Source organism: Rhamphochromis sp. 'chilingali' (assembly GCF_963969265.1).
Source record: "Rhamphochromis sp. 'chilingali' genome assembly, chromosome: 9".
NCBI lineage: Eukaryota > Metazoa > Chordata > Actinopteri > Cichliformes > Cichlidae > Rhamphochromis > Rhamphochromis sp. 'chilingali'.
The window spans coordinates 17,224,235-17,241,387 of NC_137936.1; the positions used below are offsets into that span (position 1 = coordinate 17,224,235).

Below are 17,153 nucleotides of genomic sequence, written 5' to 3' on the forward strand. Positions count from 1 at the left end.
CACAAAAAAGAGGTTATTGTGATTTGTTCATGCTCACATTGTAACTGGTGTTCAAAAGGTAGAGCATGTTATTGACCTCTGTTCCTACCACCTGAATGTTGCAGTGGCAACTGAGAATCATCAGTCCAGGCAATGTTTTCAGTCTTCTGTTGTCCGGTTTTAGTGAGCCCGTGTGAACTGTTCCCTGTTTCCTGTTGTTAGCTAACAGGAGTTGTATCCCATCTGCAGGGCGTGTTGTGCATTTAGAGATGGTCTTCTGTAAATGCTTCTGATGGTGGTGTGGTAAAATCCCAGTATAATAGCAGTTTCTGGAATCCGCAGACCAGCCTGTCTGGCACCAAAAACCATGCCACTCTCAAAGTCACGCTTCTTCCTCATTCTAATGCTCACTTTGAACTTCAACAGGTCATCTCGACCATATCTATATGCCTAAATGTACTGAGTTGCTGACATTTGATTTTGCAGATTATATATTTGCATTAACGCACAGTGAAACAGTTGTGCCTAATGAAGTTGGCGTGTGTGTATATAAATTTAATATACACTTGTTCAGTTAAATGTATTTGTGTTAATCAGTCCACGGTGTGTTCTGCCATCTTTTAAACACTTCTGGGCATTTATTTTGAACTAGCATTCAAACTAACTTCCTTCTCAATAATTAGCTTTATATATTGAACCTTTTTTTTTTTTTTTTTTTTTTTTTTTTAAGGGGGCGGTTTAAAAAGTTGGATGTTGCCACAAAGTACTTTGTAAAGTATTTTTATACTTCTGCCACCATGTTTGCTGCTGTGGTAGTCTTCTATAGATTTTATTCTTTGAGTTTCATCTCATAATAATCTCTCCGTCATAACTCTGCTTGTCTTTTTTTTGGTGGCTGTAATAACACCATTGTTACTGTAGGTGGCAGCAGCCGACTCGAATCAAGTGACTGAAAGACGCAGAGGAAGAAAATAGTCTCGCTTAAAGACCCCGAACAACAACAAAAACCTGGGTTCAGTACTTTACCGGTTTGAAAACGCAAAGTTATTGCTGCTTTTTTTTAAATGGGAGCATATATAACAATTTTAAAAAATGTTCAATGAAAACTCTTCTGCGAGTGAAGCCGGTGAAGTCGCTTGTGGAGACGGAGAAGAGAATGTGCCCGTCTGTGAATCAAAGGAGCGGGGCTTTAATGCTGCTCATGAGACCCCCTCTGCCAGGTTTCTGCGGGCTGAACTGGAGCTGAACGCTCACCTCCGTGGCCTCCGCTTCAGCGACCCTGTCCGGTACATCTACAACCCGCTGGAGTACGCCTGGGACACCCACCGCTGCTATGTGGAGAAGTACTGTCAGGCCGGACAAAAGATCCTGTTTTTGGGGATGAATCCCGGACCTTTCGGAATGGCTCAGACAGGGGTGAGCACACATTTTGAGGCATAGTACAGTTTCCAAATCGCCGTGACCGTAACAGGAGCACAGCAGTGGTAAAAGGTTTTAAAGGGCTGTGAATGCGGAAGCTAACGCAAACAAACTAAGGAGACAGCCTGCCAGGGGCGCTCCTATCATGTTTTCAGCGGGGTGTCGCAGCAGAGACCTGCAACATGGTGTATACTGCCTATTAAATGCAGCACACACCAGGATGAATGATTTAAGATTTAATTAAACAGTGTCACAGGACAGGAACTTGAACATTGCTTTGTATGGAATAACTGTTTTGCAAAGTGATGAAACAAGACTAATATGTAGCAATATTAACAGTTTTAACACCAAAATATACACTAGCTAGCCACTTTATTAGGTACGCATTGCTAGTACTAGGTCGGACCCCCCATTTGGCTTCAGAGCTGCCTTAATTCTTCGTGTCACAGATTCAACAAGATGCTGGAAACAATCGAGATTTTGGTCCATATTGACATGAGAGCATCACACTGGAGGATGGGTACACTGCAGTCATTAAAGCAACAATGCAAACTGAAGACTTGACAGGACTGGTGCCCAGTGTGGTCTTCTGCAGCTTCAAGCTTCAGCCTATTCAGAGATACTCTTGCGCATACCTTCAATTAATTAACACGCTGTCATTTTACAGCATGTTAATTAAATGTGTTGTTTAGCACAGCTGCATTGTCAGTCCACTGTTTTATTACGGCCTCATGCTGGATTTGAGGGTCTTACATGTTTATAACAGTAATTACCACAACCCTTATTTAGCGCTACTTTTAATTAAAATTCCCAGTGTAGCACTTTGACATTTTGTTATTGCACACACAACAGTGAGGGGGCAGAAAGTTTGATGAGAAGAGCTGATCATCTTAACCCTAGAACACTATCGCTAAAAATAGTAACACCATCACTAACGCCGGGTGATTTTTACCCAATATAATATACCCAACAAAAAGTACTTGTCATCAAAATATATAAAATATATGACAACACATGACAAATTAGAGGGGTTTTCTTTTATTTTCAGCTGTGCCATATCTAACAAAATGGAAAAAAAAAGTTTCATGGGGGGACCCTAAAAAATGCTCCAAAATTTCTGGAAAATTAGCAGTTGGAGAACAAAACAAATCCTAAACAAAAATATAATGATGCTGGAAACTTGGTCTTTGGTCCACCCATTCCTGGGATATTTGAGTCTTCCCTGGTGAAGGCACAGTCTCCTTGACACGCGAACAGCTGCAGGAGAGAGAAACAAAAAATGGCATTTTTTGAGTGGGTAAAAATGACCAGTTGACTAAAATATTTGTTTTTACCATATGAATTCCCTTGGAAATCACCACTTGTTGATAGTTATTCATAACCACTGCACTAAATAAGGATAACATGCAAATTCCAGGACCACTCTTACTTACCTATTCCTTACATGCAGTCAGTACACACAGGGTAGTAATGGCGTGGAAACACCGGTCGACGGCAGACATGGCACCTGTATCGCGTCTTCCTGTCCAAGCCTGTGGGGCACACCTCACTAAGGGACCACTGCTTTCTGCTGCCACTGGTCGTGCCTCACCTTCAAGAGTGCCAGGGGTAGGGATGTCGAGCACGCTACAGATCAGGACTCTGAGTTGACGTGACAGATTTGAAGAGGGGAGCCTCTGCTTTGCCCATGGTTTGATGAGTGCCAATGCCAAAGCCTGCATATAAGGCCTCCTCTGCATTTGGTTTTCATTGCATTCTCATTGTGAATGATCCATGAGTTTATCACATCAGCCACAGCTAGCTACATAACATAGCTTTTAGATTTAAAAAAAAGAAAAGAAAAAGAAATCTAATCAGCTAACAATTGCCAAGTTAAACAAACCTTACCTCTGTGTTACTCACTAGCTGAGATGCCAAAGACGCTAAACCTGCAACAGGGTGACAGCTGTAGTTGAAGAGGGACAGTAAATATGGTGAGCCTGAATGTTGTCACCCTTGAAATGCGGCAAGATCACCTGATTTTATACACTAACACTATCACCGGGTGAAATCCACCCAAAACCTACTTTACCCTCTATCACTATTGCCGGGTGAAATTCACCCGAACACATGCCTGTAGGAAAAAGCGGGATTTGGGGTAGGGAAACACCCACGCCTTCAAAGACGTCAAAGACAATGCTGAAGCTACCCAGAGACCCACCACACTCAGACAAACGCAACATATTGAAAATTATGTAAATACATTTGCTCGGGTGAAAATCACCCGGCGATAGTGTTCTAGGGTTAAATAACTGAACCAACTGACAATTAGTAGTCGTCTTCCTGTATGATGAGGATATTAAACTGCTGTGGCATCTGTAAAGGATACAGCTCTTCATCCTCTATTATAGCTCCTATCTCCATCCTGTTTCCTCCACATGTATTTAAGGAATTGAGACGTCATGTAGAGAAAGCATGCAGGGTCACTGCAAGGGACAGAGAAAATGAGGAGCCACAAAATGGAGAGATGATAAAACCCCTCTGTTGCATCATGAAGACTCCCAGGCTCCCTCTGACCTCAGAGCTGCTTTAAATAATCTGTTTCTCTTTGCGCAGGTCCCGTTTGGTGAGGTGAAGTCAGTTGTCGACTGGCTGAAGATCACGGGCGAGGTCGGCCGCCCACAAAATGAGCACCCAAAGAGACGAATCACGGGGCTCTCCTGCACTCAGAGCGAAGTGAGCGGCGCTCGTTTTTGGGGCTTCTTCAGAAAATTGTGCGGTGACCCGGAGGTCTTCTTCCAGCACTGCTTTGTGCACAACCTGTGCCCGTTAATCTTCATGAGCGACAGCGGGAAGAATTTAACACCCCCCGAGCTGCCCGCAGCTGAACGGGAGGCCCTGCTGCGCCTGTGTGACATTGCACTGTGCCAGGTGGTGGAGGCACTGAACGTTTCCATGGTGATTGGTGTAGGAAAGGTGGCAGAGCAACGGGCACGGCGGGCCCTGTCTGCTGCAGGTGTCAGTGTGCGTGTTGAGGGCATCATGCATCCATCGCCCAGGAACCCGCTGGCTAATAAGGGCTGGGAGGATGTAGCTAAAGCCAAACTGCAGGAACTTGGTGTTCTATCCCTTCTAATTAAAACTTGCACCAATAAGTCATGATTAATCTATTCACTCCAACACCAGACGAAGATGTGTGGCATTCCTGTGTATCTTTCAGTTCACAGATGGTTTGGTGCACTGTTGAGAAGGGCACACTCACTCACCTCTTCATGGCTCCATCTGTGTGTCCAAACACATGCTGGTAGCTCCAAGGAGAACCTGTAACACTACTGCTTTTCCACATCTGTTACCACAAATGCTGTAAACACATCTGCTCTGCAACTGCTTTTTCTTCTCTAAAGGTCTGTCTGCATTACTTCAAGACGAGACTCCTGCTGTGATCAGAGGCTGCAGCATGACTTTAAAATACGGAGCCAGAAATATTTCTACAGTAATGACTGTACGGTGCTCAGGGTGTATGTGTATATTCCATATTGTATTTTTCTTTGTGCGTATGACAAGTGCTACATCTACAACTGAACCCTACAATTAAAGTTCATGTGGCCTTATATTAATCAGCTAATTAAGATGTGACCGATGACGAGGGTCACAAAATTAGATCGGAATAGAAAAGACCAGAATTTAGTGAAAGTCTAAATAATTTTAGCTGGCTGCACAGACAGCTTATTGTCATGTTGCACAAAAAATATATTCATACAGTGATAATTACATGAGCAGAATCGATCTGTGATGCTCTTTATGACATGTTTTATAGCTCTATTTTAAATTTTCGTTTAGCTTGGTATTTTATGGGTGTGCACACTGACTTTCCAGTTTCAGTTTTGTTTTTATTTTACTATTTTTTATTTTATTTTATTTTACTGTTGAAATAAATACTGGCTGATCAAATCTGATGCTGCAAACATGAAGTTATACTGCCAGTTAAGGCATATGTTTAGCAGGGAGCAGGTTGTTGAAACATATGCCAGTTGTGAAAGTAATCCGTCATTAACTGAAATACTGAGTTAATGAAAGTTCTCTGCTTTTATGGCCACAGAGAAATATAGAGGAAAACTGGGAAAACCCAGGTATAAATCATAAAAAGAGTAATTGTTGAAAGCACTATTATCAGTATGACCACACTGACATGTAAAATATAGCTCTGAAAAAAATCAGATGACCCCGCCCCCCATGAGCAAGCACTTTGGTGACAGTGAGAAGGAAAACTCCCCTTTAACAGGAAGAAACCTTTGGCAGAGCTGAACCTGAATTACATACATGAAAGAGACGAGATGGCCTTTTTTCTTTTTCAACCTAAATGCAAATTTATGAACTGCAGCTTTCTTTTTTTTTAGAAGAATAAATCATACCTACAGGTATGCTGACTCAGCAGGGATAATATTAAAAATTAAAATCAAATTATTTGACGGCAATAGGAAAACATCCCACAAGAGCCTCCCTGCGTTATATAGTTTTTCTTTACATAAAGACTTTTCCACCATGAGAAAGTGTGTGAATTAAGTGCTCACATGAAACCTACTCAGTTAGTACTTTGTGTTAACAAATGCAACTCTCTTGGCTTTGTGCCGAAGCTACACTGCCATCAAGTGTTCAGAGTGGGGACATGATTCTTACACAATCACAGGGGGGGGGGGGGAAGGTACACGATATTAGATTTGCAGTCTTTGCTTAAAAAAACAAACTTGGATACGATGTGTTTATCACTGGTTCGGGATTATCAGATCAGATTCAAATAAGTGCAGAATATCCTCATTTTCCATATTAAAAACAAAACAAAAAAAGAATCTCTTTGCTGTGATACTCCTGGTTTTATGCTTCTTGCTGGTTTCTGGCTGGTGGGTGCGCTGAAGTTGTTATTAACATAAATGTGAAGCTCTGATGATTTCCTCACCCCCACCCGTGCCACTACTGAGAACTGCAATCAGCAGTAACACCAGGCAGAGGATCTCGTGTCCTGTGATTGTAATGGGAGTTGAAGTCCGCAGCTCCACCGTGTCAGTTGAGAAGCTGTGTACTCATGAACTGCATCTCCCGCGACTCAGCGAGTGTCACTAATTTTACTCTGGTTGCACATGGTTCAAGAGATGTTGTGAAAGTCTTGCACCTGCTCATCAGTATCGACAGACTGATGCACAGCTCCTGTCCCGCATGAGGTAGCAGAGCCATCGAGTTCATTTCAGAAGACTCAGGTAAGATTAACACCACTGAGTTTCAGCATTTAGGCCAAGATTGACCTGTTGACTTGTTAACAATGGGAACGAGTTGAGTTGTTAGCTGAATGTCTCGCCTGCAGACATGAGGGAAGATTGATTATAATTTGTTTGTTTTTTACATTTCTGTAAAAGCTTTATTTGTTATGTTATTATGTGTACCATTATTATATGATATTTATGTTTTTTTGGAATTAAATATATTAAAAAATGTTTTAGTATAAAGCTATTAGCTAACTTTGACTTTTTATAAATAAAAACAAATTTGAAAGACTTTCCATTAGTCTTTAAATAGAGTGGTCATTCTTATATGTGACGACAAAGAGATACAACCAGATCTCTCCGTCTCTGTTTATTTTGTAGGCTATATGGCATAATGTAACTCCTCAGTAGGTAAACAAGCTGATGAGCCGTAGGTCACTCCTGTTATGACCATGCTGCATTCCTGGACCGATGCTGCTATCGTCTTTCATCAGCTGTTCGCATGTTTTCTTCTTTAACAGCAAAGCTTCCTACCGTCATGGACAAACAGCCCAGGGTGGTGTTTCGAAATGTGGGGCAAGTGTACTTCCCCCAAACCAGGGTGGAGTGCCACTACAGTCTGACCTCAGACCATCAGTGGAGCAATAGTGACTGGATAGGAATTTTTGAGGTACGGTCATCAACTACAGCACCGTCCCATGTGTTGCATCGTGGTAGTCACATTGTGTGCTTTATGACATAGAGTGTGTTTATCCTATTATAGATGGGATGGACTTCAGTCAAACAGTATTACACATACACATGGGCTACTGTTCCTGAAGGCTACACAGAGGGAACCAGTGTTGACTTCTGTGCAGTTTTCCAGGGTAAGAACTGTAATAAACGCTCCTGATGGTTAATTGTCTGTTTTGTTGTTGTTGTTATTTGTTTGTCTGGCTGAAATTGCCCTGTCCTCCCTGGTTGCACATTTGATAAATACTGTGTGTTTGTTTGTTCCTGTAAGCATAGATTCATATTTCATAATAAACTTTATTGATGTTAGACCTGGCTCTGATGCAGCACCTCAGTTCAGCATCTGTCTGAAATAAGCCTTTTTAGCTCCTTTTCATTGGCTGCCCCTCATGAGCACAACGACTAAACTCCAAAACTGTGCCTCAAAAAATGAATACGATAGATATCCCTTCACTTTGACATCATTTCATCTCAGAGTGATTACTATACAACCACAGACATAAAAATCTGAAACTTTAATATCCACCACTGTTTATGTATGACAGAGAACGAGGAAAAGCATAACGGGTCCTCTTTAAACCTGCATTCTTTCTAATAGCCAGCAGGGGGAGACTTTGGATTCACCAAAGAAAAACTATTTTGTAGACGTCTCAGTATGCAGTATCCAGATAGGTTTATATTCTTAATTGTAACACAGGATGGTGAATATTTTGACAATTGTGGCCCCATTCGGGGAAAAAAGATCATTTAGGGTGTAGTTGAAAAGTTATGTCTGAAATATCAGTTTCTAAATCAGTCCCACCCTTTGCTTGTTGTCTACCTATAGACAAACAAATAAATAAACAGACAGATAAAACCCAAAATGTGGACGTCAAAGTGGTTATGTCCACCTCTCATATGCAGTCTGTCTCTGTGTCGCACCCAGCAGTGATGTCTTAAACTACAGTCAACTACGCCCGTCAGTGGTCCCTGACACCCTGGGGGAAAACAACCTGCTTTCCCTGTAGCCAGCTATGTAGAGAATGAAGGTTTTAATTTCAGTTGTTCAGCAGTTGCTGGAAGGATTTGGGGTTTCCAGGCAGTCTGCTGACTGAGCTCTAGGCCTGTGTAACAGACACACCTCAGAGTGCACTGCTGCATCACCACAGCAAAGTGGTACCAGGGCGGTAAACAAAGATGCTGCTGTGCACTTTCATAGAAGATTAGCTGTTGTTTTTAATGTTTTCACTGTGATCAAATAAAACTAATTTATGCAAAGCATTAGGAGCTTATAATGAGATTGTACTGCACTATTTTAGTTTTTTTGTATTTGGGCCTTATTTTGCATTATCGTAACTGTAACTGACAGTAACTGACAGCTAATTTTAGGCACTAGAGGATAATAAGAAATGTCTTCTTGATACAGCATCATACCTGCCCCGCCCCGGTACTGTAGAGTACCAATTTGTGTATGTGGACAAGATAGGAGAGGTGTGTGCCCGTAGTCGTCCCTTCACTTTCTGTGCACCCAAGCCGCTGGAGGAGCTTGAGACCCTGAAAGAAGAAGAAGATGCAGAGGATGGAGAAGAAGAGCTGCTCTTAGTCATTCCCAGAGCTCAGCTGCTGCAGGTTGGAAGAGAAAATGTTTATTTCTTTTTATTATCTTTGACACAGGAATTAGAAATATGCCTGAAAATGCTTCATCATTTCTTTCTGTGTTGTCCACAGAGTCGGCTGGAGGAGTGCTTAAAAACGCAAGGAGGTCTGCAGCAAGCGTTGGATGTAGCGAAAAAGGAAACGGAGAATGAGAAAGAAAACAGCAGAGAAGCAAGAAGTGAATGGGAATATGAAAGAGAAGCAATGAAGGAGGAGATCATGGAGCTCAGAGACAACCTGAGACACAGCCGCGAGATGCTGAAGACAATTGAGGTAAAACACGAGGTGCACACTGATCACCAGTGTGCACTGATAGCTGATCATTGAAATTTGATGAAAAGATGTATTCTCTTTTCTCTCCATGCAACTGAAAGGATGCGAAATACAGTCAAGAAAGTCTGGCCTCTGAGCTGAGTAAACTTGCGACTGAAAAAGCTGAAAGAGAGCAGCGCATCAAAGACCTGGAGGAGGATGTCGAGATTCTGGCTGAGCGAGAGAAAGAGCAAAACAGGGAACTGGAAAGGCAAGCCCTCGCAACACATGTCAGCTGAGTCATTCTCCAGCCACTTTGGCCTGAAAAGTGAATTTATTTAGTTTTTACCACAGGCTGAAAGAAAGAGTGAAGAAAATGTCCTGTCAAATGAAGCACGATGAGGAGAAGAGGAAGTCTCTGCAGGTTAACTGCTGTGAAGCTTGTCACTCTATAACACAATAACCCGTCATCTCACTAAAAACAGACAAGAATCAGATATTTTCCTGTCTTTTCTTCTGGCATATTCTCCCACATTGTTTCTCTTCATGCTCCTTGACTAACCGAAGATGGAAAATGAGGATGCTCTTGCCGAGGCACGACTGCTCCAGGAACGTCTCGAGGCCAGCGACCACGTGGCAGAAGGCCTGCGTAGGGAGCTGAGGGACCTGAGCACCCGACAGGGTCACACCCACACTGACCTGCACCAAGCCCGACTCCAAGTGGCCCAGCTCACTCTGCAGCTGTCTGAGGAGAACCTCCTCCTGAGGGAGGAGAGGGCCAACTGGGCTTTGGAGAGAGAGGCATACAGACATGCAGCAGAAGTGAGGATGCAGAATATGCATCAAAGTAAAAAACAACAACAAAAAAACCCAGAAGAAACAACAAAAAAACTAAACTGTTTTCATGTTTTTGTGCAGACTGACAAAAAGAAGCTGCAAGATCTTGCCTGCGAGGTGCAGAAGAAGGAAGAGTGGCTCCAGGAGGAGAGGATGGAGAGGGAGAAACTAGAAGTGCAGCTCGGGAGAGAGAAAGACTACAATAAAGTAAGAAACTCAAAGCACATCGCAATCGCCGTTCAGCTCTAAATATAACTGCTTATGTGCCGCAATTCTGCATCATGAGATGCTCAACTTACAGTACAGAGAGCTGTGCCAGACTTCTTTCATTACTCACATACTGGCACAAATAGAAAAGCTTCCATGAACACGACAACATGTGATGAACAACAGGGAAGATAAGAAGACCCTTCAGATTGGTGGGCGTTCAGGCGGTCTGAGTATAAATGTTGCTGCCCCCTGTAGGTGCTGCTGGGTGAGGCGAAGCGTGAGCTGCAGGAGCTGAGGGCCAGTTTGAGAAAGGTCCAGAAAGAAAGGGAGGAGGAACAGCTTCAAAACCAGGCAAGGATTCAACACCGGATCAACAGCACAGCTCACGATTCTTTAATCTACCACAAGAAACAGTATAGGGACGCTAAGCCCTGCGCTTTGGCTCTGCTCTTCACAGGATAGGCATGAATTAAACTGCAACAGAACACAGCAAAATGTGTTTTTCCCCCAAGCTCAGTTACACATTTTAGAGAGCGACTGCTGATTAGTTTAGGTATTTATTCTCATCACCTTCATTTCCCGATCAAATCTGTGTTTTTGTAATTTGAACCTTGCAGGATTTGGTGAACTGCATCCATCAGTTAGAGCAGAGATTAGGGATTGTGTCAGTAGATGAAGCAAGCAGTACAGCTCCCACGTGCATATGTAAGTAAAAAGATCTTTTTGCATGCCACGCTGCTATTTCATTGAACTGTAATGAAAACTAAGGTAAAGACTCAGTGCTGGTTCGTACAGCTCCTGGCTCTACCCCTGCGAGTGATGAGAGTGCTTCCTCAGCTTCCTCCAGGTCAGTCTGTGCACCTGTTTCCTCGTCCAATGACCTGAAGCAGCCCGACAGAGCTGAGATCCCTCCTGAGATACAGATCCAGAGCGAGGAAGAAGACACACCAGCCTCTGACACACAGGTAAACCCAGGACTGATACACCTAGGTAGGGAAATATTTGACTAGTTGGCCAAATTAGTCTGCAATTTCTGTTTCACAGGTGAGTGCTGCCTGTTGGAAACCAACTACTAAAGTCTTAGACTTTAGACAAAGTCTAATGTGTCTAAAGTCACATTAGACAAAAGCACCAGATGTATCATCTGAGAGCCCCCATCGTCACAACATGTCTCCTAACTAATCCATTTAATCATTTTTGGCTTGTGTAGTGAGCTTATTTCAATTCCTTATAGACAACTTCCTCATATTTGAAGTGGTTTCCAACAAATAACTGCATTTTGCAGTATAATGTAGATGATATTTGATACGGATTATTAGTACAGCGCAAACGTTTGAGGCCTTTCAGTTGTTGCATACAGTCAGAGTCATGAAGAACTATTTTCTCCTGCACCAGATTATTTGACCCTCACTAAATCCTAAACTAGCGGTTTTAAAAAGGCAAATGATGATCTCTTCGAATGCTGATTCGATTTATTTCATCTACTGCGCTCTACTGGGTACTAATTGCTCATTAAAGACTATTTCTCAGAGCTCTTTTACACCACAGAAAATAAGATGAAAGTAAAATGAGTACCACACTATATTTCCGTTTTGAAACCCAAGTGTCCAAGTGTTCTGGGTGGATACATACCCACAGTTCACCTGCATTTCTGCCTCTGTCTGTTGAACCAGGATGAGGAAAGGGAGCAGCGTGAACCCTCCGCTGCTGAAAGAAAGAAACTGATCCTACCAGAGCTCATCAACCCCATCTTCAGGTGACACGGCTGGCTTTCCAGCAGTTACACTTCACGCGCCCTGTTTTCTCCGCCACAGCTGAAAATAAGACTGAATAAAATAATAGGACGGTCATGCTAAGCGAGAAGGAGAACTGTGGAATTATTTTTACCTTTGCTTAAAACTTTCAACTCTCTTTGCCTCTGCAGTGAGCTGGCTGACTCCCCCATGTGGTAACACAGGGATGGATGGCAGGTTTCCCGTGTACCACTGCGGTATTATTTTATATGGGTCATAAGAACACTTGAGACCTATATAAAGTCCCCATCACAAAGGGTATTGTGCTTTTACCTCAAGAGTGTCTTTTAGGAATTTGCAAGTCTTAAGTGGGCTAATTTTCGCCGTTGTTTTATGCTGTTTGTGGTTTTAATTCTGATTCAAACTTAGTGACACTCAGGATGAATCTTAAGTGCTTTCCGAACTTTTAGATGAAGATTCATATTTTTGAACTTTTATTTCATTATTAGGTGTCTGTTTCACAGCTGTTATGAGATATCAGTTGCACACATAGCCTCCCCCCCCACCCCCCCACCCCCGGGCTCTGCATGTGAGTGCGACTGCACAAAGTGTGTCAAGTGTGTGGGTGTGGGTCACAGTCAAGTGTGAAATGCTTTGCTCCTGGCTCGTTTGGTGCAGTTCAGGTAAAAGTTTGTTATTCAATGGTGCTCTTTAATAAAACATAATAATGAATACCAGGTGAGTGCTGTGCCTAAACGTCATTATTTCACCGTGACATTTGATGATTTTTCCTAAAGTGACCCAGAAATGTGCAAAAATGTTCTTTGAAAATGTAATACCATTGTTCAGAAATGGTTGTACACCGATGCTGTTCCAGGTCATGTTTGACCGGCATCTCTTCAGATAGATTTCAAGGTAGCACTTTATAATAGTGTCACAGTATTAAGTATAAGTATTAGTAAGCACTTAATTCATCATTTATCATTACTTCTCCTTAGTATGTCTTTGATAAATACAGATGTTTATCCATGTGTTACTGTTACACCATGTACAGCAATGATAGTTGTGTAGCTATATACAGCCTTCATTGCTACCACATCACTGCTAATAATAATCATAATAATTATATATCATAATGCCATGGAAATGACAACTTAAGCACTTCCTAATACCTTAATAAAACTTAGTAGTTTCTGAGGTAGTATTCTGAGGTGAGATTAAAGTGAAAGCCAAACTAGATTAAAAGAGGAGTTGTGGGAAGTCATCAGGTCATTAAAGAGCCTGAACTGCCACTTCAGTGTGTGCAGGAAAAACATATACCAGTCCTGCAGATGCAACATTTCCTACCGCTGCTTTCAATGCACAGACTAGTTTATGACAAGCATTTTTTTAAATGTTGTATTAATCTTGACAATAACAGATTAGAACATACTTAAATCATTGTGGCTGTTATGTTTTCATGTCTCAAGCGAAACAGGACATGATATTGTGCGATAGCATGCGGAAAAATAGTCGTCCATTTATTAATGTCAGACACTTATTATCAGGGAATTCTTGGCCTGGGTCACACTGAAGTATGTGAGTGTTAAAAGATGAGTGGCTGCTTGGTTCAAAGATGTGTAAAGGGATTTCAAAGAAGATGACAAGTGGAGACGCTATAAGGTCTGAGAACAAAAAGAGCATTTATCAAAATACAAGAAACAACAAATAACAAATCACGAGCCCCCAAACAGCAAAATATAGTATTGACTTCTCATAAAAATGTAAAAACAAGAACATATCAACCCAGTTTTTGGATTTCCGTGTGTGTGAGTGCATGGATGTCAGAGCCATCAAAGCTATTTTGATACAAGTCAAGTTGAATTAAAACTCATGAGGAACCTGAATCCCTGAACACGATAGACAACAACCTTAATAAAAGCGGTAAGCATTGTAAATGTTTTGTCCAAATGTAACGTAAAATCCATATTTGATCTTTTTTAAATGTCGTACGCGTGTGTAGAGCTCTTTTTAAACTGCACCAGCTCAAATCCAGAAAAAACTAACAAGGTTTTAAAACAAATAAAGGAAGGAAAAAACCTGTTCCAAACTATCATGGTTATATGAAATACTTTTAAATACTGAACAGTTTGAGTCGGGCTGATCGTGTCCAAGGTGTGTTCTGTCCTTTCCCACGGTTGTTTGGTTCTAAGGTTTTCACAATAAAACAGCAAAATTACCAAATTTAGGAGCAAACTTGGTGGGCCTTTCTTATTTAACACGCCTTCTGTCTTTATCAACATAGCGCACACGAGAGCCCCACTCAGTCACTCAGTGCCTGTTTGTGTCGGACGGTTGTTGGCCAGAACTCGAGCAGTCCCAAAACAAGTGTACGTGCGAGGGATTTCTCCAACCTAAAGAAAAAAAGATCTAATATTTGTATGGTTTTTTTTTTTTTTTTTCATTTTTAGTTGCAAAATCCATTTTATACACATTTACAGATGCTGATAATTGGACACTCACTCATGTGGATGATGGCAGTGATGTAACGTGTCTATTACAGCACCCTGTTTACTGGGACACGCTCACGCACACACACATCTGAGGTTTCTGTGATGTAAACGGCTTTTAATGGTTGTGTTTGCTTGGTGGAGTCTTTGCTTGCCTTAAAACAAAAGGAAGAAAATCTTATGGCTTAACTTTACCTGGTTGTTTGAACGAGTGCATGTACTGAAAGTTTTAATGATTCCTAACCTGTGTGAAAGAAGAACGTCTGATGGAAAAGAAAAGAAATACTGTAAAAACAGCTGAAGCGTGGCCCTGATCAACTGGAGATATGTTTTCCCGCATTTCTCTGACATTTTTATTATTTGGCCCACAAGCACCCGGGTTTGAATTAAAGCTGAAGTCCTCTTGCATTTCTTTCAGATTAGCCAATCACCAATCCTGAATGATCACACTTTGAGTTTGAGTCCTGCTCATGACTCCCATGACTCTTTAGCTATTGCTCTTTTTCCTTTTTGTTTTCCTCTTTTCTTCTGCTATTGCTTCACTGTGTCCGATAAAACTAACGCATACGATAAAAAGCACAAATGTCCAGTCAGATGCGAGCACTGAGTGTGAAAATATACACAAGAAAAAAAAGCAACACGAGGTCCCACAAACAAACAAAAGACAAAACAGTAATGTGTACATGCTTATAAAAACCATACAATGAAAAAATAAGTAGCATATCTCTGAATAGTAATAAAAGTAATTCTGAGAAGACATCTGTGGCATCTGGACGCCACATAAGAGTTCTGTCGCTGCAATGTACTCTTACCATCAATTTTATACAAAGCATAGCCCTTAATAGATAGCGGAGGAGTGCTTTTTTGTCTCTCAACAACTGTTTTTCCTGTCTTTGTGCGGACAAAACCTTTTTTTTTTAATATATATATATCTTTTAAACATTCTGGCACTGATTTTCTTTTTTAACTGTGCCCTCATCAATCCACTGAAATGTAGTGCTTTTGCGTCTCCAAATTCCTCACTTGCTACTATGAATTGAACACATTTTCCTTTCAGTCAGTATGTACAGTATACACGGATATGTGCTGTGCGAAACGCCGTTTTAACAGCTTTAATCTGTGAGGTTTCTACGAGCTGACGTTGCTCGGCGGCGGCGCTCGGCGAATCCGTGCGAGGCAGCGGTGTCGTCTTGTGTCTCTCTTCCTCTGTCTCACTGCGTCTTCCCTGTCACGCCTTTCTTTTGCGCGCCCGCTGCCGCCTCCCCCCGCGCCTCTCCGTCGCTTTCTGCCCCTCGCTCTTTCTCCTCGTCCCAATAGTCGTCCTCTTCCTCCTCCTCTTCTTCCTCGAAGGCTGACTCGTACGTGGCCTTGTCCTCTTGCTTGATGGCTTGAATGGCAGGGGGAGCAGCTGCGCCGCTGTCGCCCGAGTCGCTGCTGTCCTCGAAGGAGTCCGGGTTCTCCAGCATCTCCCTGATCAGGGGAGGCATGGGGCCGGGGATCTCTGTCTTTAGCGTGATGGCTCTTTCTGCACCTGCACACACATGGACATTTATTTACTCATAGGTATGAAGAAACAAAGAACGTCACATGCTAACAGACAGGAGTCATGTAATTTAAAATATGCTGTCTGGCAGACCTTTCTTCCAAGCATGAATTTACAGTAATGTCTGTTAAATGTTACGAAATTGCTTTGAGGCAACATTTATTTTATTTAAGCGGTTGCCTAACAAGCAATAGGAGCGTAGTTTGAGACCAGCATCATCAGTCTTTTCCTAACCGCTAACTGCTTTGAGCCTGAGCTAATCGGAGCAAAAAATACAAATCTGAAAAGATATTTCAGTACTTATGCGTGTTGAGCTTTGACACTGAGATCTATTCCAAACTGTGGTTGTGCTATGAAAAAAACAAGCTAACCTTTGGTGCTGATTCCCCTGAGGTCTGTGACTTTCATCAGCATTCGGGGAAACATGTGAGGCTTGTTCGGGCGTCTGCGTCGGGTGTAGATCTTCAGGGCCTCTAGCAGTGGTTCCTGCAGCTTGTCCACCTTCTCGGGCTCTTCCAAGTCCATACGGTCTAGTAGTGAAGTGAAGAGAGCGGACACAGCAAAACAATGACAAGAAGCGAGACACTGTTACAGCCTTTATGCTACCGACTGACTGCTAAACTGTGACCGTACACTGATGTCTCTTTCTTTCCATCAATAATTCCACGACTGCAAGCGGACACGATGCAAACAGACGCCGAACAATGACCCAAGTTTACCTCCGCAGATGAGACAGATGGCGCTGAGCAGCCCCGTCTCGGTGTCGTCCATCTCCAAAGGCAGCAGCTGACCGGCAAAAGCAAACACCAGGTCTGTGAGCGGGCCAAAGCCGGCGTTATGCATCTGGGTCCTGTTTAGAGTCAGGCCATCTGAGAAGGTCATCGTGTCCTGCTCTGGTGTGTAGCGAGTGCATATCCTCAGCATCTAAGCAGGGGAAGAATATGATGAGGCATAAACATGAAATTTCTAGACGGAAGTTCACGTTGAAATTTTTTCACGGGAGCTGTTCAGAATCACAAAGCAGCGTGACAAATAGAGAATAGCTTAGGGATGTGGAGGTGTAGTCGATTAAAGGGGAGGAGTAATAGGA

General features: G+C 42.4%; 3 protein-coding genes across 4 annotated transcripts in view; 2 read left to right on the forward strand and 1 right to left on the reverse strand.

Moving 5' to 3' along the window:
• The first annotated feature begins 922 nt into the window (after positions 1–922).
• LOC308402681 (single-strand selective monofunctional uracil DNA glycosylase-like) lies at positions 923–5,270 on the forward strand. The gene is made up of 2 exons (XM_080891709.1): positions 923–1,395; positions 3,994–5,270. The coding sequence occupies exons 1-2, from the start codon at positions 1,072–1,074 to the stop codon at positions 4,537–4,539; spliced, it is 870 nt and encodes a 289-aa protein (XP_080747835.1). The 5' UTR covers positions 923–1,071; the 3' UTR covers positions 4,540–5,270.
• A 218-nt stretch (positions 5,271–5,488) lies between these two features.
• On the forward strand, positions 5,489–12,764 carry LOC308402680 (calcium-binding and coiled-coil domain-containing protein 1-like). Its single transcript, XM_080891708.1, has 14 exons — positions 5,489–6,629; positions 7,154–7,302; positions 7,396–7,498; positions 8,770–8,972; positions 9,072–9,272; positions 9,374–9,522; positions 9,606–9,675; positions 9,819–10,073; positions 10,170–10,295; positions 10,554–10,649; positions 10,916–11,003; positions 11,094–11,263; positions 11,972–12,054; positions 12,223–12,764. The coding sequence occupies exons 2-14, from the start codon at positions 7,171–7,173 to the stop codon at positions 12,248–12,250; spliced, it is 1,704 nt and encodes a 567-aa protein (XP_080747834.1). The 5' UTR covers positions 5,489–6,629; positions 7,154–7,170; the 3' UTR covers positions 12,251–12,764.
• Positions 12,765–14,705: 1,941 nt separating this feature from the next.
• Positions 14,706–17,153, reverse strand: part of LOC308403441 (retinoic acid receptor gamma-A-like) — a 37,690-nt gene continuing 35,242 nt past the window's right edge. For both annotated transcript variants that reach the window (XM_080892854.1, XM_080892855.1), the window contains 3 exons: positions 16,783–16,987; positions 16,435–16,593; positions 14,706–16,051 (listed from right to left, as the gene is read on the reverse strand). In XM_080892854.1, coding sequence (XP_080748980.1) covers positions 15,732–16,051; positions 16,435–16,593; positions 16,783–16,987 — 684 coding nt within the window. In that variant the 3' untranslated portion in view covers positions 14,706–15,731. The remainder of the gene's footprint in view (positions 16,052–16,434; positions 16,594–16,782; positions 16,988–17,153) is intronic.

Coding starts and splice junctions, on each gene's coding strand:
- LOC308402680 (XM_080891708.1), top strand. CDS start 7,171: ATGGACAAACAGCCCAGGGTGGTGTTTCGAAATGTGGGGCAAGTGTAC. Junction 7,303..7,395: donor ACTGGATAGGAATTTTTGAG/GTACGGTCATCA, acceptor ATCCTATTATAG/ATGGGATGGACTTCAGTCAA. Junction 11,004..11,093: donor TACAGCTCCCACGTGCATAT/GTAAGTAAAAAG, acceptor TGGTTCGTACAG/CTCCTGGCTCTACCCCTGCG.
- LOC308402681 (XM_080891709.1), top strand. CDS start 1,072: ATGTTCAATGAAAACTCTTCTGCGAGTGAAGCCGGTGAAGTCGCTTGT. Junction 1,396..3,993: donor TCGGAATGGCTCAGACAGGG/GTGAGCACACAT, acceptor CTCTTTGCGCAG/GTCCCGTTTGGTGAGGTGAA.